At 36.2% G+C, this 27,184-nt stretch overlaps 1 protein-coding gene across 1 annotated transcript in view; it reads right to left on the reverse strand.

Moving 5' to 3' along the window:
• Positions 1-256: 256 nt before the first annotated feature.
• Positions 257-27,184, reverse strand: part of LOC110441753 (solute carrier family 43 member 3-like) — a 48,503-nt gene continuing 21,575 nt past the window's right edge. Inside the window, exons 2-5 of the mRNA XM_021484997.1 lie at positions 26,045-26,091; positions 25,594-25,763; positions 1,536-1,728; positions 257-456 (exon numbers count right to left, since the gene is read on the reverse strand). Coding sequence (XP_021340672.1) covers positions 257-456; positions 1,536-1,728; positions 25,594-25,763; positions 26,045-26,091 — 610 coding nt within the window. The remainder of the gene's footprint in view (positions 457-1,535; positions 1,729-25,593; positions 25,764-26,044; positions 26,092-27,184) is intronic.

Consider the following 27,184-nt stretch of genomic DNA (forward strand, 5'->3'; position numbering starts at 1 on the left):
GCTCATTTCTATGTTCCATGAAGAACCCGCCCCCCCCCCCCCCCCCCCAAAAAAAAAAAAAAAAATAAATTAAAAAAATAAAAACAACAACAACAACAACCACAACAAATCCAGTGGAGCCAACTTCGTCGGATCTTATGTTCATGCAATTGGATCAAACAGAGAAATGCTTTTAAAATGTTGGGAATCTAAAGGGGATACCATACTTTAACTATGCAATAGGAGCACTATTTCAGGGAAACACAAGGCCTCTAAGTTAAAGCTTTGTCATATTGACTCTTGCATGCTTACTGTTTTCTCTGGCGACACCATATTTAATCAGCATCAGTCTGACGTTTCCGTCGTATGTGAATGAGCGGAGATTGTAAATGGCGAACCAAATGACGGACCATATGTAGATACTTGAGCAGGCCACAGCCCAGAACGTGGCAAATCCACAAGTCGACTTGCTAGGAGCTGTTGGTAAAAAAATGATACATACACATATGTACAGTTGTGGGATCACACAACGTTACACGATGTGCGGTGTGCGCACGATGTGTGCACGGTGTGTGAACGATGTATGCATGAAGTGCGAACGATATAAAATTGGACGATCATTCCTTGCGCACATTTGTGCGGACGATCGACGAACGTTGTGCGATAACAATCGTGGTTGGTGTAAATTAAGGAATGGCTTGACAATATATACGGTTTCGTGTTTGAACATAAAATTAGAATGTTTTAGTATGTTTCTATACTCTAGCTACATCTATAAGCCTAAATTTAGAAATGGTGTTTTGTGGGGTGTTTAAACGACCTTTATCGACACGTGTAAATTTACAACACAGTCTCGGCAACACAAGTAAACATAGTCACTTTGAACCTGGACCGTAGTTTTCCCCCGCCCGGGGCACTTACGTAACTCGCCAAGGTGTGAAAACCAAAGCGAATGCAAATAACAAAGAGTAATCGTCCAGTTGTGTTTTCATAACGGTCATACGGTATCACATATCAGCTCTATGTGTCAGACAAAGGCCAGGTAAAACTCCGGTCAATTTTACAGGTGTCGATTAAGGTTCTTTAAACAACACCGAAATCAACATTTCTAAATTTAAGAAAGTAAAGACAGAAAGATAAGCTTATAGATGTAGCTTGACTATAGAAACATATTTAAAAATCAAGTGTATATGTTTAAACACGAAATCATATTTATTGTTGAGCCATTCCTCAATGTACATCAACTGCAATTGTTATCGCACAACGTTCGTCGATCGTCCGCACAAATGTGTGCAAGCAAGGATCATTCAATTTTTTATTGTTCGCACTTCGTGCACACATCGTTCACACACCGTGCACACATCGTGCGCACACCGCACATCGTGTAACGTTGTGCGATCCCACAACTGTATAATGGCAGAAAAATACAAATATGAAAGCCGTATGGTGACGAAAATGAACTTGGTTGAGAAAAAGGAGACCACCAATTAAACGGCATATCGCGGATGCTGAGGTTGGTTTTCATTTATATAACTCGCAGCAGGTGTAACAACTACCTTGTCCGTTTGCCGCTCTCCTTGATCCAGACGACTCTTTCCATACTTCGCCACGTTTTCCGTAACTAGCCGGAAGTGGCCACGGAATCCTTGACTTTGGCAGGAAAGCTATTGTCGAAACAAGTATAGGAACTACCCCTATCGTCAGAAACATGAAGCTTGTTTGCGTCTCCATATGACTCGAGTGTGTTTCCTGCAAAATGCAAATTAATGAAAAACATGATTGATCAATACATTGCAGCCAAGATAAGTCAAAAGCAATGCGGATTATCTGCATTGGCGTTGAATTAAACATTTTGCAACGACATTCAAATTTCAGCTGATAGTCTGCCTACACGTTTTCGTAACTGACATTCTACTGTGTGTCCGATTATATTCTTTTCTTTTTAAATATTTTTGTTTACTCTTTGCATTAAGGATTTGTTGGCCAATTGGGGACAGTAGGGTCATAGACGTTCTCGCTGGTATCGTTCTGCGATACAATCGACACAGCCCATGAACAAATAAAATAGGGTCCAATGGTGAAAAAAAACACCAAAAAACCTGATGTGTTACAAAATGTATAGCAAGATATACATTGGAAGTAAAAAAACTTATATAAAAACCGAATAAATATAGTCGTTATGATATGTTTCAGCTATTTTTTTGTCCGTATCTTAAATTTTCTCGGCTCAGTTTTACCCATCAACAGTTAATCATTTATGACCGAACAACGCTGTTAAAAAAAAAGGTTTATCAAAAAGAGTGCGTCCGACTGAAAATAGATATGTTAAAATGTGTGAAATATGGAAAACAAAATGTATCAATGACACACAAATTTGATGTAAAATACATCATATCCTATTATACTGTAAAGATCTGTTGAGTGTGAATTGAATTATATATCTTTAGTTACTTTTTGTAGCCGGTATGCTATAACATTTATCACGCATTTGTATGAAATCAGCGCATTGTATCATTAATTGCTTTCATATGAATGGTTGATCACAAGCCTGACAAAAGATTGATCTTCCTTTTGTCGCGAGGGGACAACTTCCTGTCTACGGTCTACTCAACTTATAACGAATCAACAACATAAGGCTGAAATGCAAATAATCTTCTTTTAATTGTTCTGGTTATTTATGTTGACGATTCGTAATAAGAAAATGTAAGATCCGGCTTTGAATAAAAGAAAAAACCCGAAAAAGAAATGTTTTGTGTTCTGATTCGGTGTCAGGGCTACGGTATCACAATACATTACACTTTAAGAGAGATATTCTAATAAAGAACATCTTATTATCGGAATTTTAATGTTCAGTATTTCGGTAAGTTAGCACTTGAAAGTCGGCATCCGATCTGCGCTACCACAAGGAGCCAAATGTACCAACAAACCTTGTCGAGTCATATAATATATAGAGCTGAATAAGCAGCACTTAACATACACCCGAAAAATATAAATCGATCTGCTACACACGTTGTTACATTTTGAATCTTAATATTTTCTTTACTCGCTTTCTTCCTCTTTTCTTTCGGTGCTATCTCCCTAGACACTCAACCTGTGCAGGTTATCGAAAACAGGCCTTTTGTTTCCTGCTGCATTTCGTAAGAGGCAACTATTTTCTCTGCAGAATCTGGCAATTTTCTTCTGTGTCTTCTGCTTGTGTTATATTGAAAAAAACAACATTGATCTGGTTTCCCCATTGTAACTCTTAGGATCGATATTCTTTTCTCACTTCGCTACTATTTCTTTTTCGCGACATAGTATAGGCTATAACTATTTATATTGAATTTAGCTGTAGAGTAAGATATATTGTAATAATTTACAACCCATTCGTTTGCGTTTAATGTTTTCTTTCGCTCATTCAGACTTTTTAACCTTTTGGTTTCAGTTTGATGAATTTCTTTTTGTGACTGACTATTTCTTGTGTTGGTTGGCCCTAAATGACTCAAAACGTTAATCCGTCTACTTTTCCATAACATGTTTATATATCTTATTACTTCCAAATGTCACTCATATGTCATTGAACATTTTACGGTGGCGGACATGTCTGACCTTAACGTGTTAAAAATCGATGAACTGAATACCATTATATCATTTGTGTATTTAGGTTCTTGGAATATAACGCAAGTCTATAAACAGCGTGTAAACTGAGTTGAAATTCCATGCATTATGAGAAATTGTTGTTTAAACGCATTTAAGTAATAATTTTAGGGGCATGGATGTGTAAAGTTGTTTTAAATCTCATTTTATAATCTACCAAATCCTGCACACATTCAAAGGCACTAACTGCTTTCATACGACGACACCATGTAGATATCCAACTGAATGTAGGAGAGGAGACACACATCAACGATTTATTGCTTTCAAGAAAAAATCCAAGAATAACGCGTCAAGAGCTTAAGCCTGATTACGATTCGTTTATTATTATTTATTTGCATCGGTGAGAATTAAATGAACAGTGTATCATTAATGCCATAAATAATGGAAATCTACATTTTTATAACGGAACATAGACTCCCAACCCATCACATGAAGGCAAGATAATTTCAGTTTTAATAGAATCCATCAGCTGCTGCCGGTTATTGTCATTTAACGTTTCATACGGGTTTCTTTTGTAATTTAACAAAAGAAAGGTTGTTATTTTATTTCTTTTTCTTAATAATTGAAAATATCCTGTATACCAAAATTGCAATTTAAAAATAAAACAACAATCAATACACATCGATTGCACACGCTATGCCAAACTGAATAAATCAGACGGATGTACAAAATTGAATCTTGCGACAAAACACATTGCGCAGTTATGCTGACACGTTTTCAGGAATTATATGCACCTAACCTTATCCTAAACAACACATCAACATGATACATTTATAACGATATGTTACAATTTTTAACTGTCCTTTATGATTTATCTTATAGCGAATCATCAGCTAGTCCCACGTATTTCAGTAAGATAGCATTATAAAGTCGGCATCAGATCAGCATCGAGGCAAAAACACCAACACAACCCCGCCTCCTGCACATAAACACACGCAAGCACGCATTGACAACACATATGGAGGCACGTCCCTAAATATAAATTGATAGGACGTTAAACAACATAAAACCAAACGAAATTCAGTAGGGAGTCTCATATAAGTCGCTCGTTACGAATAATGCAGTTGGTTTGGTTTGGTTTAATTTCATTTAACGTCCTATTGACACCGTAGGTCATTTGAGGACGTGTTTCCATTTGTGTTATGTATGCGGGCATGCGTGTAAGTGTGCCGGATACAAGGTATGTTGGTGTGTTTGCCCCGTTGTGATACCAACTTTATAGTGCTACCCCACTGAAATACCATTCTGAAGCATGTATATCCTTACTTTGATCTTGATCTGCATAAGTGGCTTATATTTGAATTTCTTGCGTCACATGGCTTCATCGGGCGATTTGAACGTTTATGGTTTTCATCTTTAATTGCGGTATCTGGCAACTTACCTTTCATTAAATAATACAGCTCTTCTTGATGTACACTGTAAATTCTTACTTGTAAATGCTGTACGACATTAACCGCACAAGTGATTACTTGTTCGGGAAGGCAATAGAAAGTGTACTCCCGCTTTTATTTATCCATGTTCTCTCCTTATAAGAGAAGTACCGTACGAAATGAACGACTTCGGTGTAATTAAAACTACAACTAGTTTTGTTTTACGAATTGTTTACGATTAATCAATAGGGATTATAGGAGACATAAAAGTTACAGTTAAAACACGAAGGAAGAATATAAGTCAATCAAGCTACATGTACCAATGCAGTTTTAGCCCTGCATCTATGTGTTTTTTATTTGCTTTTGTATTGTTTAACGGCCCATCGACAATGTGAATCATTTAGGGCCAAACATACTTTAAAAGAAGAATATTCACAAAAATGAATACATCTTACTTAAACAAACTATGAAAATAAATTATGTAAAGGATATATCAACAGCCAACGAATTGTTGAGAAATAGTTCATATATCATTGTAAAGATCGAATTAATGTACATGGTAACACATTAACTGCACAGATATTGTATGAAACAAACTTAACATAGACGGTAAAATAAAGGATGTGTCACGTATTTGTTTGATTTGGTTTGGTTTAATGATTGTGATAGCGCGGATCTGATGCCGACTTTATAGTGCTATATCACTGAAATACCATGTCGAAGGCACCCAGCACAGCATTCCGCCCGGTCACATTATATTGACAATTGTCGAACAAGTTGTGCACAACCACAAATCAGCGCATTCAATCATAAAATGTTTGACCGCAAATGGTAGATCACATTCTTGACAATAAGGCTTTGCTGTTTTGTTAAATGTAACAATTTATGATATATGGTATTGTCTATGTGCTGTCGCGAGAGGACAACTTCCTCTCTGCGGTCTGCCCTACATGTTGCACATGAACCCACATTAGGTTGAATTGTTTATTTCTTCAGACTGATAATTTTGCAAATTTATTTTAATAAAAATTGCTAAGGGAGGTTTACAATCAAAATAAGGCAGTTTATCTTTCGGTAGTAGGTAAAGTGCTGCTAATGAAGGCGCTTAAGCTACCTCTAATCGTCATTTATTCCGAAATGACCAGGAATCAAAAAACAAGATCAGGTGGCATAACACCACATTTCTGTCAACACAGGCGCGATGTTTTGTATGAGAATGTTGTTAAAGTTCTGATTTTTAATAATTTGTAGTAGTGACAATGAGTCAGACCAGAGAAGTTCAATTTCATCCAATTTGCTAGACCAACTATAAATGCTTCAGCTGTAAATTTGGGTAAAAGGCAGAACTTAACAATTTGTCATGACTTGATTTACAATCATGAAATTTCCAGTGTCCTCGTGATTAAGTTGTTCACCTAAAGACATCTGTGTTACCAATAAGAAGCTACAAGAAAATTCTAACACAAAATATAATGACAGGTGTCCTGTGCTGATAAGATGATAAGGATCGTCTCCTGGTTTCAGTGTATGGCTTCATATATGTACTTGTACTTTTGATGGAATGCCGATTAGGTTTCTGATGTTTTCTGTTTATATTGACTTGATGTTCTATTGTTTCGAGGTTCCATGTATTTACCAGCGTTCTCTCGTTTTGCTGACGCTCCGCCACATAATGTACATATTGTTATACCCCTGACACACGGAATAGTACCGAATTTCATTATATTTTAGTATTTTCCTTCGTTACTACGTTCATTTGACCACTTACTACCAATCCAGTGGCCGAATTTCTCGACCGATTCTGGAACTTAGAGAATATTGTCGTAATATGGCATAGGGCAAGGTCGTTGTTACTAATGATATAATCATTGTATATGCTTCATAAAAAAATCAGTTATTTTCTTCGTGGACGTGATCAGTCAAAGATGGAAACTTCAATTTACACAAAACGACTCATAATCACTCTCGCGGCTATATTCATAAAAGATAAAAGCATTAACAGAATACAAATTATACGATAAGTGTCCATCCATCAACTAAAACAGTAATCAGAGCAATCATTGATTTTTTATTACATTCTTTATACGTGTAGCAGCAGTGGATTTGTATTTCTAGCGATGCGTTGTTTAAGAACGCTTTACCAAGAAATGCAGAAGCTAAATGACTGCAACAGTACATTCTATAACAGATTTATGACGTCTATAGCATATACCACACGCAATTGTTAAGTTTGTCTACGATTGACGCATCACCTAATGTCTAGCGATTGTATACTCAATATATTGTATTTATTAAACGGTGTAATTCTCTTCATAATACGAGTATGCATATATATAGCAACAAGAGTATATGGCTCGTCTTTTATATTGTAAAATACTTGTCGTACTGCAAACGTATGCAGTTGTTATTTATTGTTAAGTATATACCGATATTTATTTTGTGTCCAAAGATATAGATCTCCGGAACCGTGTTCAAACGAAAACTGAAAAGGCAACTATCGTGATTGGCAACAATGCATGCCATTCGAATTGGGGAACAGTAGGAAATCGATTGCGAAAGGATGGTTTTAAAGACACGGCGTCCTTACGTCAGACCCTAGCTTTATCAGCGGCGACGTCAACGTCATGGTTAAAACGTGTATGGCTTGGCTGATTGTTAATTAACATGTTGATTGGGACTATGGTAGAGGCAATTATTGTCACACGCGTCACTGACACGGGTATGGAGTATGGACCACATATTGCGACAATGTTTATGGTCACGCCGCTTGTATTAACACAACTCATATCATTTGTGTAACAAGGGATAACATTAGCTGTTATGGTTTGGTTTGGTTAAGTATTGTTTAAACACCTATCAAAAGCTACATGTATGGCCATTTAATAAAGACAGCCTACCCTGTGTGCAATATGCATGAGTGTAGTGTATGCGTGTGTGTTTTGGGATGCTGCGATATGTTCGTCTCCTTGTAATAGCGCGGAACTGATGTATAGTGTTACCTCACTGAAACATACTGCCAAAGACACCCAGCAGGACACCCTCCCGGTCACATTATACTGACAACGGGCGAACTAGTCGTCACACTCCTAAGTTGCTGAGCGTTAAGCAGGAATAGAGACTACTGTTTTTTACAGTCTCTGTCAGGTCTCGGAGGGGACCTTAAGCCTTCCTCACAGGGGCGAACGCTCAACTAAAGGCCAAAAGTGAGACATCGTCAAGGGAAACATTAGGAAGAAGAAAGTTGTTTAGAAAGAAGAGAAAAGATAAGATCCCATATTTAGTCGCCTCTCACGACCATGCAATGGGGGAAGCAGGTACAATTATTACGCCTTACCTGCAGGGACACACTAGCTGTTATAAAATGCAGCTTCAATGATATTTTCTGAATAAAAAAGATAGTCTTTTTTCGTTTTCGCTCAATAAATGTCATTTTTCAAATATTACAGGTCGCGTATAGCTCAAAATAACCTGTTTGGTGTTGATTACCTTTATAAAGATAATGAACCCTCCAAGGTGAATTGTACTCACTATTATGGCTTTCGGTGTTCCGGTCATGTGCAGCAGCAGTGATTTACTTTCTATTATTTTCGATATGGATATCTACATTTTTGTTGTTGTTCATAGAATACGAGAAAACGCTTTTGGTACCAATCGTTTCCTCATTTGTACGTGCGTGATACTTGATTTAAGTGGTAATATGTGTGTATAGAGCTTCCCTGCCGCTTTTACGTGGATACATTTACGGCTTTGCCATTAGTAGCCAAAATGCATACTGATTCCAGACTTAAATACCACAAAGGAACGTTTTACTATAACAGGGAGTCTGAAAAAAATCTTAAATTTTAATAAACTTCATTGCATTAACATTATTGTCTGTCAAATAAATAAAAAGGGGTTAGTGTTTGAACAGATATGATTCATGTAAATATTCAGAATATAAAGAATGCATGCCGAAATCAAAACAGTCAAGTTTAAACTGATCATCTTTGATATATGTCTCTTAAAAGAAATTTTGACTGTGGAGTTAGCCAATTTCTGTCTGGATCTTGCACTCTTGCAGAGAAATCAATTCCCTTAACTGTCAAGTACCAAGCTCTGTACATCAATCTGTATCATCGATCGGACAGGTCTCTTTTCAGACATATAACGAGCGAACAATGCTTTAATTCCGGGGGCCATATAGGGAAGACACGTACGTTTATATTGCTTCTGCCTAATGATTCGACGCTTTAATATATAACAAGTATTGCGTAGGACTGTGAGAGGTATGCTAGTTTGTAAACTGGTCAGTTGTCAGTAAGTGTGTCTTCGTTTAGCTTTATATACCTTGTCGTGGTCACCGGTCCTTTTATGTAAAATGATTGTTCGAAGTATCAGGTGACATCTCTGTGTTGACTGAACTAACGTTTACATTCATGGAAACAGTGACATAATACACATTATAGGGTCAGAGTATGAGATCGGAATAAAGGGAAAATAGTGAAAGTGTTCGTACATTATAATGGATCACAAATATTTCAGTTATTACATAATAAGACTCCTTTCATGCCAAGAAACATAGGATCAGGAAATAAATCCGAGGGACATTCGAACTTTATTTTAAGGCCTGCTGATGGTGTTAAAACTAATTTGAAAATCACAAATGTGAGGTTCCCATAGGCCTGCTGAATATTTGCATTCGTTATTTTGGTTTTATCAGGTTTAGCATCCTGTTAACCGCTCAGGTGATTTACGTTAGTGCCCCTATGATTGTGATATATATGTAGGGGCGGTATGGTGGTGTATTTGCCTCTTTATTAGTTAGAGTAGTTTTGGCCATAGGGTTAAACTATCGCCCAAGTGGAGAAGGAAATGTTGTCTGTTTTCAGACCGGGACATACTGATGTCCTTATTAAATGTTGTTGTTATTTCCTGTTGCAACTTTAGCTTTTACGGTATTTGCAACAACTGATTAACTCGTTATAAGTAGAATATGCCTAGTGACCCATTGTGTCCCTTCGGCATAGTATTTCAGTGACGTATATTGTAGAACTATGAAGTTGGCATCAGGTCCACGTTAAGGAGGCAAATACACCAACATATTGCCTCAGGCACACATTATACATATTAACTACAAACATGAAGACACGTCCTTCAATGGTCATAGCTCTAAAAGGAGCTTAGTCAAAGAAAACTAAACCAATCAAAAAAATTTAGTTGCTGCGACGATATTCAATCCCACACAGACACATTTTGAAGGACACATATAAACGTCATGTCGATAACAGGATTAATACCGAACGGAAACAGTTTTAATCTAAAATTGTTAAAAGCTGTTTGGTCCTATATGACCTGCGTTTGCTTGGATGTAAGTAAACCATCAGTGCATATATGTCAAGGGAGACTCTTGACACGTGGAAAAAACTCTTAAGAGATGAGTGGAAGAGAAGGCCCTTACCAGAAATACATTAGCCATTATTTTTTAAAAAAATGCCGTGCCTACGACACCGAGAAGATCAATTAGTCGTCTAACCTGCTGGGGACAATACCAGAGATAAAAATAGGGCATATCGAGTTGGTTTTCGTTGTTTACTCTCGCACCAATAAGTTGGCTAGACTGTAAGTTGAACGACATCTGATGTATTCTATCTGAATGTCATGAACGTCGACCTGTGGTATTTTAACCTATTCCCCAACGTTTTAGACTTAAAGCTTATTACCAAAAGACGCACTAATTATAAAAGTATATTTTCGTCGTGTGCGATCGTCCTTCGATCCAAAAGTTGCGACAAGAGAAATGGAAGTAAAAAAGTAGTAGAAAATGGGAATAGTGTTTACAGTGGTGAACCGTTGAAGTCACTTCCTACTAGCTCTGCTAGAGGAAGTTTGGCTTAAACTTTCTAGGTAGAGCCTTGCAAAGTCTTAAGTAGAGGGTTCCTATGGAATGATATTTCAAAAAGGTAGCACTCTGAAGTTGGCATTAGATCCGCGCTATCGCAAGAAGGTAATCACCCTTACATGTCGCCTCCAGTGTGCAAGCGTACGCGTACATATAACAGACGGATGCATATCCTTAAATGGCCTCAGTTGTAAGAAGGTTTCTAAAGCTAGAAAATCAACCAACTCTAACTTCATGTTGTTGTGCGACGTCACACGTCATATGTTTAAATGCTTGGTCAAGGTTTTGCGTCTTAATAACAGCGCATAGTTGATAATTTAAGTTTGAAGACAGTATTCATAATTCATGAGACCGTTATATAAATACCAGCAAGCGGAAATGCCTAAATCTTGAGTCGTAAATGCAGAATTATTTCGCGATCGAAGTCATTTCGAATATTTCCCTAGCTTTATATGACCGCTGAGGTTTACAATTATCAGTGCTGATTTACTATTGTTCAAGTAAGACCATTACGGAATGCACATTATTACTCCTTTGTTCGATTTGAAATGCAGCACTTCGCCTAAAAGACGATAGAGTAATGTGTCTTGCCATCAAACGACTCGTGTGATGTATGATATCCTTGCCTTAACAAAATTTATTAGCGCATATAAATGATACCTTATGGCGAATACTTTAACTCAATAAGTGAGGCTTTTGTTTTGTATTGTTTTACAGCCGAACACTATAAATAGAAGTTCACAAAAAAGCATCCGTCAAACTTGAACTAAAAGGTTAAAATGTTTAAAAGATACAAATACACCACTAGTAAACGAATTGGTTATAAAACATTGCATCATATTTTTCTTCAATGCAAATATCAATTGTATTGAAAATTGTGTAAATAAATGTGCAATGCTGTTAGATGATATTGCTGATAATTGGCGAATGCGATCATAAAAGCTTTGACAGTGAATGGTTAGTCTGAAGCAAGACAAGAAAGTTGAATTTTGTACTCTGTTGTATCTTTGAGCAAGATACTCTACTCCGCTTGTTCCAGTCTACTCAGCTGTAAATGAGTACCCCTATACTACCGTGCCTAGTGACTACTGGTATCCTAGTGTCATTCGGCATGTCCATAATACACTGTACATATATATGTACTTGAATGTGATCTGAACCACTCTTCTTCATGTCTTGATTTAAAAATAAATAAATCATATAGCTATGCATGTTTTGCATATTGTTTTGTGAACCCGGGGACAAACTATTGTAGGCTTTGTCTGATTTTGTTATTACAAAAATATATTTTAACTGTTCTGGAAATGCAAGTGGGTAAGATTTCGCACGCAATCGTGAACAAATACGGATTTACTAGGGTAATGTAGTGGGACTTTGTAAAGTAGCCCCGAGTATCACCAGCATCGTCGATTTATTCTTTAACTATATTTTGTTCAAGAGCTTGATAGAAATAGTTAATTCATGGTCAATCATTTAAAATTTGATATGTATATTACTTCTTTTGAGTAGAGTGAAATAAAACAATAACATATAACAAACTTCAACACGCAAGGACAACGTCATGACTAGAAATCAATACAAACAGTCTGCCAGCGTAACCGAGGACACACGAACACAAACTGAAAGACACCGACAATCAGAGGCAGGTGCTAAGGAAGCCCGATATTGTTCTTCTCCGCATGTGGCATTTGGTCACGTCCGGGAAAGAACGTGAATTCCGAAATTTCTAGGACACATTGACAAAATCCTCATAATCATGTCTGAACCTTAAACACTGTGGTTATGTTTTTTTGTATTTGCCAGTGCAAATGTTTCACCTACCTTTTCCTATTTGCATGGTTTCCCTAGGCAACCATTTTCATAAAAGACTTAAAGACTTGTTCTTACATTGTATAACCCCTCCCCACCGTACAACAATAAATACTTAAAAAAAAGTTATTAAAAATACACTAAAGGTGTCTTATTATACTTACTTTAAACGGTATAATAAAGCTTATATGTGTTTTCTTTGTGTATTATTGTGAATGATCTCACCTCGGCTAATGCTTGAAATCGAACCATTATTCGAAACCCCTCTAGATCGGTATACATTTCGCTAACAAAGGTGATCCCATGTGTTTGTAACTAGTGTTTGATTTTAAGCCTCTTCTATACTTTGGTATGGGGATATATTGTTGTCGCTATTGTGATTAAGTGATTTTCTACCACAATCGCTGTGTTATTCCACTCTCAGATCATTATATAAACACGCTGACTGTTAGATAAATATAAGTTATATACCACACGTGGTATATGACCTTCAAGAGTTTTGATTGGTCGACACGATGCACTTTGACCGGGACGACTTTTTCCACGCGCTTTTTGCCACATACTGTTTTGTTTACGTCGTCTGCTATCAACATCTGACAAATGTTGGTGACTTTGTGAGGTTATGCGGAAAAGGGGGTTATTAAGGTAATATTAAAAGAAGATGATACTTAAAGATTTGATCGCTAGTTTCAGGCAAAATTGCTACAGACGCTTGATATCGTTTCGACGTCACACCGTCGCGTGTCTAGGTCATGACACCAAAACAAAATCTGTCACAGTGTCGGAAAATATTTCGTTCTCCCAACGTCCCGTTATCGCTATTTGGACGGTCTGACTTTCGCTGAACTTTCACTATAAACGTCAACCATAAAACCGTCACGAAGAAACGTAGGCCTATGGTTTTGGACATTGACAGCGATAAGTTCTTCTTCATCACTTGGCAGGAGGCAGACTTCGTACGATATGCTTACGCGCATATAGTCCGTGGTTAATTTATATAAATTAATGCAATACGGCTACTCTCAATATTAAAAGTCGTTCACCTAATGTATTTGTTCATGAAGTTGTTGCCGAAACATTTGTTTTGTCAATTATCAAATTTGTAAAAAAAACAGTCATTTTGAATACTAATGAGTGACTTTTTACATATGGGTCATATCACTACGCCAGCCTTGTCAATAAACACATGTGTTCATGTTATTTCCGATTGATCATGAGGATTGTGGTAGGAACAGATCACACGACTCGTGGTTGTTGAGTATGGTATTTATTTCACCCTCGTTAGTTTATTTTCAAAAAGTTACAGAAATACACTCGATTAAGCTTGTGTCTTTTGTAACTTTTGAAAATTAACTAACTCGAGTGAAATAAATACCATATTCAACAACCACTCGTTGTGTAACCTCTATGTATCTGAAGACCCATACCAGGTATATACTATGTGCTTGTGTTAATGATCGATGTGTCTCGGCCCTACAGTGTTTCCGGTTGATAATGGGTAGGAATATCATCAGTTACATACAGTGTTGGATACATCTTTTGCACATCTTATTGATATACTTGAATTCATGAATAAAATGTTATGTAGAAATTCATACCAGATGTAATTAATATACATATGTATATATATATATATCTGAGCAGGGATGTGCAAGATATTAAATAACATTTCTTTCCTGAAGACCATACTTTAAATTTAACTTCATCTAGCATTGTATATTGAATTAAATCCTGTCCCTTTATCAAATATTGATATTGTTCATTTAAATGTCGGATTATTAAGGAATAAAGCTGATCTTGAGGAGACAGAACTCAAATCAAACGACATTATTTGCAACACAGGGTCACGTTTAAGTACGTACTGTAACTGATTGTGATATTGTAATAGTATCTCATCCTAGCAAACCTGTCAGAACCGATAAATAAAATAGTATGGGGGGTTGGGGTGGGGGTGGGGGGTGGTGGGGTTTGTATAATTATTGACTGTATAGGGTATATCTTTTTTAAAATACCTCCAGACCTTCGAAATAGATAAAATTAAATTAATATGGCTAGATATTTCTTCAAATGATAATCACAAAGTACTATTGTACTTGACCACCAGACGCTAGCACAGACTACTGGCAAAATTAGAATACACGTTGGTAAAAGCTATAGATTCCTCCCTTGATATAACAATAACAGGATATATATTGATATAATGATAACGGGATATATATATATATATTGTATGTTAATATGTAAATCAATAAGCCTTACCCCAATCCCTCAAGACTGTTATCAAAATATGAACTAATTAGACTTATACATGAACCAACACGGATTACTCTGAGAATGCTACATCTACTGTCTTTGTTTTACAAATAATGAAAAATATTAATTAGGTATATGTAAATGCACCACTCTGCAATGATCACTCTCACATTCATACCAATGTGTCTTATTGGGTTTTGAACATAATTCATACGAAAAGAAAATATGATAACGCTAATTTCGATAGTATGAATAACGCACTAATTGGTCTTGATTTGCTAGGAATGACCTGATATCAAAACTGTAATGATTTTAACAATACTTTAACTAATGCAATTTTTGAATATTCGGATTAATCTGTACCGTATACGTTTATAACTGTTATGCCTCGGGATGTATATATGGAAGATCCCTCTTTTCCTCTTTTATATATATTCTAGTTGCTGATCAGATTTCTTGTATTTATGAAAAGCAAACCTTTTAGTCATGATTGTGTTATAACCAAGGTAGGTGAAAAACTCCAACAGTCTTTAATAGTACCACTGAAATTACTATATAATAAAACAATATGTTTTGTTATATATTAAATTGAAAATACAAAAAAAAAAACTTTTTGTGTAAGTCTACTTCAGTATTTAATCTGCAAGCCAGTGGCCATTTGTAGTAGGTCTAAGTGTAACCAAAGGCTGTACGGCCTACACACTATGCCATCTGGCTTGTTCAGAATATCCTATTGAGAAAATAATAATAATTTAATTCAAAGAATATATATTGTTTATGCTAATTTGATATGCTGGAGATGCTGATTTATGTTTATATGCTTATTGTAATTTTCATTTCAATTTTAATAATTTGGTACACTGACCACTATTTAATTTGCTACCTAAATTCATAATTTGAATACAATCATAGGTACATGTGATGCTACCTGTATATTATTTATATGGAGAGTGCTTACAAAGGCTGTGCTTGTTGCCAACTCCCTTTGACAATTTACCATTCTTGTCAATGAACTATATTGAAATGACATGAACGTGTATTACAAAATAGACAAAATCCTTATAATCAATGCTGACCTTAAACAGTGTAATTTTGTGTGCTTTATTAGCCATTGAATATATCTCACCTATTCTTTCCTATTGACATTGTGTTCCTAGGCAACCGTCTCCATATGACCTTAGTTACTATGCGACTCCTGCACTACCCGAGGAAAAAGCCAATGCAATAAAATATCGAAACGGAAAAAAGCATTACAAATGTTTACAATTTACAGACTTTCCATATGTACACAATTAGATGATGAAATAAAGCATGAACTTATGTTTAAGGTTGTTGCGTTATTCTCATAACGTTGTTCACTATCCGTTCGGCAAGATTGATAAGGGAAGTATGCGACGTCGTTTCTGAGAAAAGCTGACAAATGAGGGAAAGAGATTACATAGGCAGTGTAGTAGAGAAGACACCATGATTACAGCGAGATGGACTAATTACCGGAGGTTCTCTATTTTAGAATCGAAGATGTAGACAGCTAGTTTACGTCCTGGCTAACATGTTGGGATAAATCGGACTCGAGACGTAAGCAAAGTCATCATCAAAGGCTATTGGTAAACTTTCATCTACTGACGGCTGTGTTACATCAGACACTATTACATATTGACGATGCTGACATGTTTTTAATTATCTAGACTCAATTAAGTTTCAGATATATTGTATGTGTGTTTTTGTAGAATTGATGTTTCAGTATATAATGATATTGTACTATTGTTTTGATATATAAATACAAGATATGAGTAGAAAGCTGTATATATTGTTGACTTAAATATGAACGATTCATTTTTGCTTTGTATTGATGTAAGTCACACTGACAATGTAAGTCATTAAAAGGACAAATAACACTAAAATAGACATTCACAAAAGTTGATACACAAACTAAAAATAGATAAGATTATGATGCCTAAAAAACGTAAAAATAAATCAGTCGTAGAAAATATCATATCTCACTGTTAAGTTCGATCGGGTGTAAATATTTATATATTGATTGCACAGAAATCATTTCAAAAAAGTATAAATGATAGAATACGTCACTTAATTGTTTATTCCACCATACTGTAAACGATCATATGAATTCAATGCGTTGTTTGACCTATTCCGTCTTTGCGTATTGCAGAGTTATCTTCTCTTGGGAGCAGGTATTGATTGTTGCGTCAATGGTTTGTGCGAGAAAATTACGTCGTTTTCTCAAAAATTGATGACGTTACACTCACAAACAAGTGACGTAACAATCAATACCTGCTCCCAAGAGAAGATAACTCTGCAATACGCAAAGACGGAATATAGTCAATACACGCAGTCGGGAATATAACTTGCAGTGTTGAAGACAATAAAATAGTGAGTATAATTTTATTTGTATGTTTTGTTGCATCATTAGCTACAAATAAAAGCAAACATTTAACACGGTAGCGATAATATAATGTGATTCGAAACTGTCGTAACATGTTGATGTCAGGAGATGTTTTTTCTAGGAGATGTTTTTTCTTCGAGATGTTTTGTCTAGGAGATGTTCTTGGCTGGCCATTTATAATGATGAATAGTTCAGCTGAACTAGTAAATCTTATATCAAGTTTCATTAAACAAGTTACAGCACTTAAGATTTTACTGAAACAATTGTAGTACACGTATAGGCTATTTTACGTCAAAACCCCTTGACAAACTGATTGTAAGATATAGGTTTTTCTATCAGGCACAACACAATACTTGTCTCCCATCTGTAGAAATCGACATATTCTGTCAATCATAAAGGCACTGTTCTGACATGATTGACGAAAGGTCCGATTCTTCCGCCAAGGTATGCAAGTACATGTATGAGAGTGTTGCATATGGTCGTGCGAAGTAATGGTAAGACATTAACGCTCTTCTTCGCTCTCTGCACCCCGGGAATATGCCTTGACGAAATAAAAAGCTGTGAACGCGCCATCTTGTGGATGATACAAATAGACTAGTTTGATCCTTTGATATATATATATATATCAAAAGAACAGCGCGGCACCATAACGGTAACATTGATTGGGTAGGAAGCCAGGTATCGCTATTCAGCAATCTTCAAAGGACAGGTATCAGCATAGCGATTGATCAGACCAATGAAATATCAAGTCGAGTGCCATCGATTTCGTTATGACGTAAACAGATGCACAGGGAACGTAAGAGAGCGTTACCTTTAACATGTGAAAGGGCGACACATTATTTAATCACGTCTGAACAAATTGTATATAGTTACATTTGCATGGGATTGTCACTATATAGCCTCTTTGAAAGCTGTGTCGTTGATGAGACTTTAATTAACATGCATCACGAAACACAATTCTTAGCGTATTAATACAACACTGACCGGAACTACAATATCCAATATAAATAAACATGACGGCTGTTTAAAGTATCGCTGGGCATTGTGAGATTTGACAATGTCATTGTAAACTTATGTGCAAAATAAAAAATAAAATAAAAAAACACTTTTATTACAACGAAAAGAAGACCAATGTCTGCAATATCGTACAAAATGCACATCGGTTGAAATCACCAATGCCGGCAATGAAAACAATTTAACCCTCATGCAATTCATCAGAAATATCGTCTGTTACACTGCACTGATCAACAGGGGGTCGTTACAAATGTCTGAAATACATATATTCTATAGACCTACTGACACATATGTTACATCCCTCCTGATATGAGTCACAGCACACATAAACATTTCAGACATTTGTAACGAACCTGTGCTCCGTCGCCAGATCACTCACTTCAAACGCTATCAGTTTCACGCTTCTCGCATCCACGGTTCCTCAGTTTCTGACGACATGTCAAATAACGAGGCTGTTATAGAATCTACCGACTGTTATCAGGTTCCCATACAATCAACAAATAAATTCACGCCTGGATTCTTCACAAAATGAGCAAAGAGAAAAGTTCAAATTAACTTACAAAAATAACTCCCTCGTGGAGGGCAAGGTCGGATTTACGGTGTTCATTGTATTTTTTGTCCATGCGCCAAATTTGTTCCGGGGAAAAATCGAAACAATTTCAAATCTAACTTTCAGCTCAGTGTTCTATTGATAAACTTAAATCACCCTATAGACATCTCATGCGCAATTGTATTGATACTGAATTGTGTTGCCAATCAGCACGCGACAATACGCTGTTCAAACTATTGAACGAAATTGGGTGGACTGTCGATATTTTAAATATAACTTATAAGTTAAAAAAGAACATAAGAGGCAGAGAAAACGTAAATATAAATATTGAACCGTTTTTGTAAGGTATTTATGATCTATTTGAATGACACAGCTTTGCAAGCGCGCATTATGTTGTTTGCTTGCAAGCTGTGTCATTTAAATAGATCATAAATACCATACAAAAACAGTTCAATGCTTAAATGAACAAAGTGTGAATGAAACATGGCGATGTTTCTGATCGCTAAGTTTAGTGTTTATGTAGGTTATTAGCTTATCACCAGAAATGAGATTTGAATTAAACAGTGAGTAAGTAGTTGAAGAAAGTCTAAGTCAGTACAAAACGATACCATATTTAATATAAAAATATAAAAGAACAATGAACTTTGAAATGTGTGCTTATTAAAATCATAACAGGAAAATCAATGTACTAGGCGAAACTGTAAACAGTTGTCTTGTGATAAATTACGGTTTCCTTAAATAAATCAATGATACAACACACATCAGCTCCTAATTAAATGTGGAGAGGCGCTGTATGACATAACTGGTTTCCGCGTTCGCAATAGCGACCCTAATGAAAGTTATTCGATACTAGAACATTACCCGATGTGTATCGCAAGACACCGATTTGTCAACATTTCGTATAACTGCAAATGTAGTGACACATTGTAATAATATGTAGAGGATGTCAACATACTATGTACAAAGAAACCGAACCATTAGTGTTATATCAAAATATCTCGATGTTTTTAAATTGCACAATAAGAGATTCGGTAATTAGTTGCATCTCATTGAATATCAAAGATAACACAAAAATCACCAAAATCACCTACCGTAAAAAATAATTACTAGCTAAACCCCCTGAGTATGGAAGCACATTTAAAAAAAACAATTTCTTTGGTGCAGAAAGCCAAAACCAGTAGGTTGTGTATGTCGACATTACACTACAGTATAACTAAATCATACTGGCCAGCCCACTTCCAAAATCAATACAATAGTTGACGACAGTTGTACCGCACATCGTGAAGTCCTTGTTTCCTCAGTAGTAACATTAAATGTACCAGCCTTCCCGGATTTTAATTAACCTCCTACTTATACATTGTAGCTTAAGTAATTTAAATACGTGCCTAAATGTATGTAATGTATATGTGTGTCTGTGCTGGAGGCGATATGTTGATGCATTTGCCTCTGCGCGACAGCGCTGATCTGATGCCGACTTTTGTGTGATACCACACTGAAATACCATTAAGGTGAGGTGTGTGTGTTAGACGATACTATTTTTATCCAATTTGCAACCATTCAATGATTTCTAATACAAATATCACACTTGAATGGTATTATAATTTGTCTTGCAAATGGTCAAAACAATACAATTTACAAACATAAATTCATCATATTCTCTTTTTGATCACTTGATGACAAATAGTCTGCAGAAAATTTAAACCTTATACGCAGACCTCTTATCTCCTATGAAGTCCCCCAAACAAAGACAGTGACTAATTGGTTTTTCTCACTTTTCTTTTTTTTCCTGATCCACCAACTGTTGTCGGACCGGTTTCTCAGAATCTAATGCTCATTTACTAAAGAAACTTAAGAGTATTCCCACATTTATCCACAGGTATATTCTTGACTAAGTGTTTTAATGAAATGGTTCGTGATACGCTATGGATGGAAGCTTGTCTTTCTAAATCAATAAATAAAGACATTTTTTGCAGGAATGAACCATCCGGATCCGGGGAGGGACAACACAGTCTCAGCGACTTTCTCAATAACTAGAATAGCAATCTCCTACTTCAGGTTTCATAGAGTGTAAACATCATTTGTTGTCTACGCATTAATAACATAATATATGTGGCCAACAAACCACACCTTGCCTGAATTTATTCAGTTGATAAACATGTAGGCATATCGGTTTAATCGTTTGTTGTCAGTAATACAAATGTAATGTCTTATTTAACCCATCAAAGGACATTGCAGCATCCCAACCAAGAATAAGACGTTTAAAGACCCCTGTAAAACTGTTTAATACCACACAAAACGTTTTTACTAAAACTGTTCATCAAGATATTTGGAATCTAGATTTGAGGAACAGAATCATTGCCGATATGGCTCAATCTCTGATTTAAATCCATTACTTCAAAGCTTTTCCACTTCAAATACACGCTGAAACAACCACTTTCAGAGAGCCTTAGAATAACTAATATTTCGGCATGATCTTGTTCAAACCTATTTGTACAGCTATACTACAGCTGACCTTGACTGTTGTGAGGAGATTAAACCGAAAACCAAACCAGCAGGAAACGTTGTTAATGGCGACCGAAATATAAATGCAACTGTCGCCTGTGGACTAACTAATAACCCCCGCACTCAGACTGCTTGTTGCCCCAGTAGGTGCTAAATAAAGAAGTGAAAAAGTATATAAAAAGAGCAAGGGTCATGAAAAAGTCTAACCTCAGATGGCGTACCAACACACCAATGGAAAAGACAAAAACCGCTACTGTGACATTTGACCCAATTACCTAGGAATTTCGTCAAAATGTAGATTGCGTCAATGCTACATATACTTCAAGGTATGTGTATACAAAATACCTACCATTTCTACGATAATTAGTCATTTCAGTACTATAATGCATCTGTGACCTTTAACCTTTGACCTCATGACCTTGAAAGTTTGTCCCAATTCAGCCTGCATAATTGGCTACGAAATTGAAGGAACATAATATCGTTCGGGGAGACACAGTTCATGTGAGGGATACCAAGTGTGCATCAAAAGTTTCATAAAAATCCATGCATAAAACTAGGAGGAGTAGGAGGTACAATATTTTGTCGACAGACAGACGGACGGACACACAGAGTGATTCTATTATACCCATGCTTACACTTTCAGATCAGCTTGTAATATTTTCGGCATGGTATTTCAGTGATACAGCATTGTAAAGTCGGCATGGTATTTCAGTGAAATAGCATTATAAGGTCGGCATGGTATATCAGTGATATAGCATTGTAAAGTCGGCATGGCATTTCAGTGATATAGCATTGTAAAGTCGGCATGGGATATCAGTGATGTAGCATTGTAAAGTCGGCATGGTATTGCAGTGAAATAGCATTATAAAGTCGGCATGGTATATCAGTGATATTGCATTGTAAAGTCGGCATGGTATTTCAGTGATATGTCATTGTAAAGTCGGCATGGTATTTCAGTGATATAGCATTGTAAAGTCGGCATGGTATATCAGTGATGTAGCATTGTAAAGTCGGCATGGTATTTCAGTGAAATAGCATTATAAAGTCGGCATGGTATATCAGTGATATAGCATTGTAAAGTCGGCATGGTATTTCTGTGATATAGCATTATAAAGTCGGCATGGTATTTCAGTTATATAGCATTGTAAAGTCGGCATGGTATTTCTGTGATATAGCATTATAAAGTCGGCATGGTATTTCAGTTATATAGCATTGTAAAGTCGGCATGGTATTTCAGTGATATAACATTGTAAAGTTGGCATGGTATTTCAGTGATATAGCATTGTAAAGTCGGCATGGTATATCAGTGATGTAGCATTGTAAGGTCGGCATGGTATTTCAGTGAAATAGCATTATAAAGTCGGCATGGTATATAAGTGATATAGCATTGTAAAGTCGGCATGATATTTCAGTGATATGGCATTGTAAAGTCGGCATGGTATTTCAGTGATATAGCATTGTAAAGTCGGCATGGTATTTCAGTGATATAACATTGTAAAGTCGGCATGGTATTTCAATGATATAGCATTGTAAAGTCGGCATGGAATTTCAGTGATATAGCATTGTAAAGTCGGCATGGTATATCAGTGATATAGCATTGTAAAGTCGGCATCAGATCTGCGCTATCACTAGCATGCAATTACACCAACATACCCTGCCTCCTGTACACATACACACATGCACACATACGCACACACATTGAGGCACGTTCTTAAATGCATAAGCTGTTGATAGTATGTTAAACCCTGTGCAACCACCCAACCTTGTACTTTTTGAAGTGTATATTGGTATCTATGTTAATATTTCGTGTTTCCAAATGTTGCCTTTACTTTGCTGACTTCTGATTTCTAACACGATTTGGTTGAAACCTCGGTGTTCTTTTGTTTGTGTTCTAACAATGCGATGAAAACAATTAAAATATGAAATACAAAAAAAGAAATACTTGATATTTCCAGCACAGATAGCACAACATAAAATTAATGTCAGAAGGGACAGATTTTCTTCTCTTGTACACATTCTCTAGGCTGTGCATGGTATGTCGTATTGTACATATACCTTGACCTAATTTAAAAACACTAGCAATTATTCACTTACTTTAGTTTAATCAGTCAAACAGCAGAGATAAGATTAATTTCTGAGAGACCAAATCTAATAACGAAATTCGATAATAATATCACGGTGAAAAGATTGATTTTTTCTTATTGATAATGACCCAAACTCTTCCACTGTGTTCCTTTGAATTCATTTTGATATGTTTATATTAGGGAGTAACATTTAAACGAACTCATCAACATCGGTCTTCCCTAATGCAATTGCAAAAAGTAAGAGTACAAAAAATCCCGAACTATAACTGTATCAAACTAATGTTCCTTAGCGGATACATTAGCCACATACAGTTAATGGAACGACGCCGAACAGTACATTGCAACCACTTGCCCCTATACTGTTCCTCTCTGATACAGCTCATAAAGTACACGGGAAACTCATAACGATTTGATAAATGTAACAGAACGCAGTCAGGTAAGTGTTGATTGATTGAGAAAAATGTCACATGGAAAACGAAAAAGCAGCATAAGTTACTTTTGTTCTTATTGCTAAATAGAACGTGATGTTATTCCGTTATGAATTGCTGTTAAGAGAATGGGACTCTTTTGGAAGTAAAACAAATAACGCTCCTTATACCGTCAGCATCGAAGAACTCTGGTTATTTACATTAATATTGATTCCATCAACTTCATTGTCCCGTGACTTTATCACCTGATTGCCCTATTCATTTCTCTCATGGTTCTCAAACTTGTTTTATCTAATCATCCTGCAATTCGTTGCTGTGCTTTCAAAGGATTCGATCCCATAACTATCTGATTATGAACATGCCTAACGCAACACAGGACAGTTAAGGCCAATAGATTCTTTGAAATAAAGAAAAGGTGGTGATGACACGGCTTTAGTTTAATTGTGTGGTGTCAACGACTAAGACTTTATAAACCTTGTAATGAGCAGTTTAAATTTGTAAATGGAAATAAAATAATCAACAGTTGATAGCGACAGCGCGCGTTGGCGGCGCGAGCGGCCTTTTTCTTCTTTTTGCTAATACCCCAGGTCTATTGTCAGGACTCAGTAGAAATTAGAACACATTATTGTTTATGAAGACATAATTTGGTTTATGTGCTTTCGGATGATGAATACAACATAGACTTTTTTGCAGATAATGTCAATGTATCATTTTGTTGCCGGCATCTGATAGCAGTATGTATACCTTTTAATGCTTTCTTTCAAATACAGTATACACATGTATCTAATGAGTCTCCTGATGGAAAATGACAGTTGGTTCATTCTATATCCCCTAAGCAAATGACACTTAAGAAGCCCCTTCTTAAGTGTCATTTGCTTAGGGGATATAGAATGAACCGGATTTTTTCTTAAACGACTGGATTGTAATTTCAACATTTTGTCTCCAAAGATCTGGAATGTTTTATCTTTAGATAGTGTAAATGTAACCGTTATTGGTGTTATACAGCAACACAGAGAAAATGTTGTAAAGACAAAAGGACCTAGGCCCTAGGTTGCAGTCGACAACAGTAAATGCTGAAGTTATTTGCTCTGATCTTGCCTCTACTTGTAGTTCTATACTTCGCAATCCCTTCCTCGCCTGAACCTGATACCTGACAAAATCTCAGGGTATTGGCTACATCTATGGCGTTTGGTTCCGTTACCTAGCCTCGAGGCGTACTAAAGTCCTTACAAGTTGTTGTTGTTCAGCATTTTGGGCAAGCCCAACCACAGGTTCGCCCGTTGTCAGTAAATATCAAATTACCAGATAGTATGCTGTGCTGAGTGTCTTCGGCATGACATTTCAGTGAAGTTATACTTAAAAGTCAATATACAGAACCAAGTCAAGCAAATTGATCTACAAATTGCATGATCGGGTAAATATAAATATTGTTAAAATGTAATCTAATAGCGCAACCCATCTATTACGGAGATGTTTACAGAAATATTTACAGCAGATACAACTCCATGTAACAAATAGCTCATTATATTGACAGATCCTTTCTTCTTAATTTAGTTTTTCCTGACATTTCTCGTTTCTGTGTAAATTTTTCATCTTGTACGGGCGATTTTGTAATTCGATCCCGTGCGCTCCTTTGCACTTGTGTACTTTAATGTTGCCATTATGCAATGAAATAAAAAAGCAAATTACCTTCATAGCCAGCAGGATTATAGCACTGGAATGGTAGGCGCCGATGAGAGAACCCATGACGGTATTCCGTCGGGATCCAAACAGATTGGACACTTGTATGTTGGTTAGAAGGATTACCAGTCCAGCAAGGGAAATTAAACTAAAAGCCGGAATCACCAACCATGGGAATGCTGAAATAGTGAACGTGCATTTTGTGAAAGAAATGAGTATAAAATTAACCATTAACAATCATAGCAGATGCATTTTGCATTTAGATATAACACAATTGTCTATGTTGAAGTAAATGAATACAATTCTGATTAATTTTCAGTTTTTATTTGTTATACCTTTCAAAGTAATTATTTGCATATGGATTTTTTATTCTTATATTATTCATTGTCAGAAGGGAAAAAGCTAAGCATTGTATCTGCATATACGCTTGGGGTGTTTCAGACAATTAAGACTAACTTACATGCGTTTGAAAATGTCATGACCAATGTGCCAATAGCAAACGTCAAGCTGGAATGAAAGAAAATGTATGATATACAGATGTACAATGGTATGTTTGTGTGAATGTTATAACGTGACCTCAGGTCTTTGTCGTACATAACGAGGTTCGAGGTCTTTATCTGTCATAACGAGACTTGATGTCTTTGTCGTTCATCACGAGGCCCGATATACTTGTCTGTTATAGTGAGTTGAGATGCGTATGCCATTACGAGGCTTAAGATGCTTGGCAGTCATAACAAGGCTTGAGATGCTGGTCTGGCTACCGATCTGTTCAATTATACACGGCACTTGATTTGTAATGTTGTTTTTGTTGACAGCAAAATTGGCATACAACATATACGTTTCAATCATACGACCTCTAATTAAGCATGAAATACATCCGGTACTAGTTTTGACAAGTTACATGTGTGTACCTTTAGAAAATATTAAACCTGATACATTGTAATACCCATTTCATGCCGTGCCCTCTACGTTTGGATACAAACATATCCAAGGTAAATCCGCCTCACCCATTGCAACGCTTTGGGACATTTATATTTCTCTCTACTTCCTAATAACCTTTTTATATTTCGCCTTGCCCGGACATATTTAAGTTAATATAAATTGCAGTTGTTATTCCCTGTCCTACTGAACGTTTGCAGTTATACCAAGTGGTTAACTCGTTGTCATTATAATATTATCGGTAAAATACTATGATGGGTCCCTTCGGCATGGTATTTCAGTATGATAGCACTATAAAATCAATATCAGAACCCTGCAGAAAGGCAAATCATACACGCATACATTACACATGGAGGAACGTCCTTAAATATCCCAGCCGTTTATTAAGCATTGAACTGTTTTTGTATGGTATTAATGATCTATTTGAATGACACAGCTTTGCAAGCAAACAAATCATAATGCGCGCTGTGTCATTCAAATAGATCATAAATACCATACAAAAACAGTTCAATACTTATATTTTCGTTTTCTCTGCCTTTTATGTTCTTTTTTACCTTATAATTTATATTTAAAATTAAAAATGCCCGCCTTATCGACAGTCCACACAATTTCGTTCAATAGTTTGAACAGCATATTGTCGCGTGCTGATTGGCAAACAAAG

The sequence above is a fragment of the Mizuhopecten yessoensis genome, unplaced genomic scaffold (assembly GCF_002113885.1).
Source record: "Mizuhopecten yessoensis strain PY_sf001 unplaced genomic scaffold, ASM211388v2 scaffold716119, whole genome shotgun sequence".
In the NCBI taxonomy this organism is placed as follows: Eukaryota; Metazoa; Mollusca; class Bivalvia; order Pectinida; family Pectinidae; genus Mizuhopecten; species Mizuhopecten yessoensis.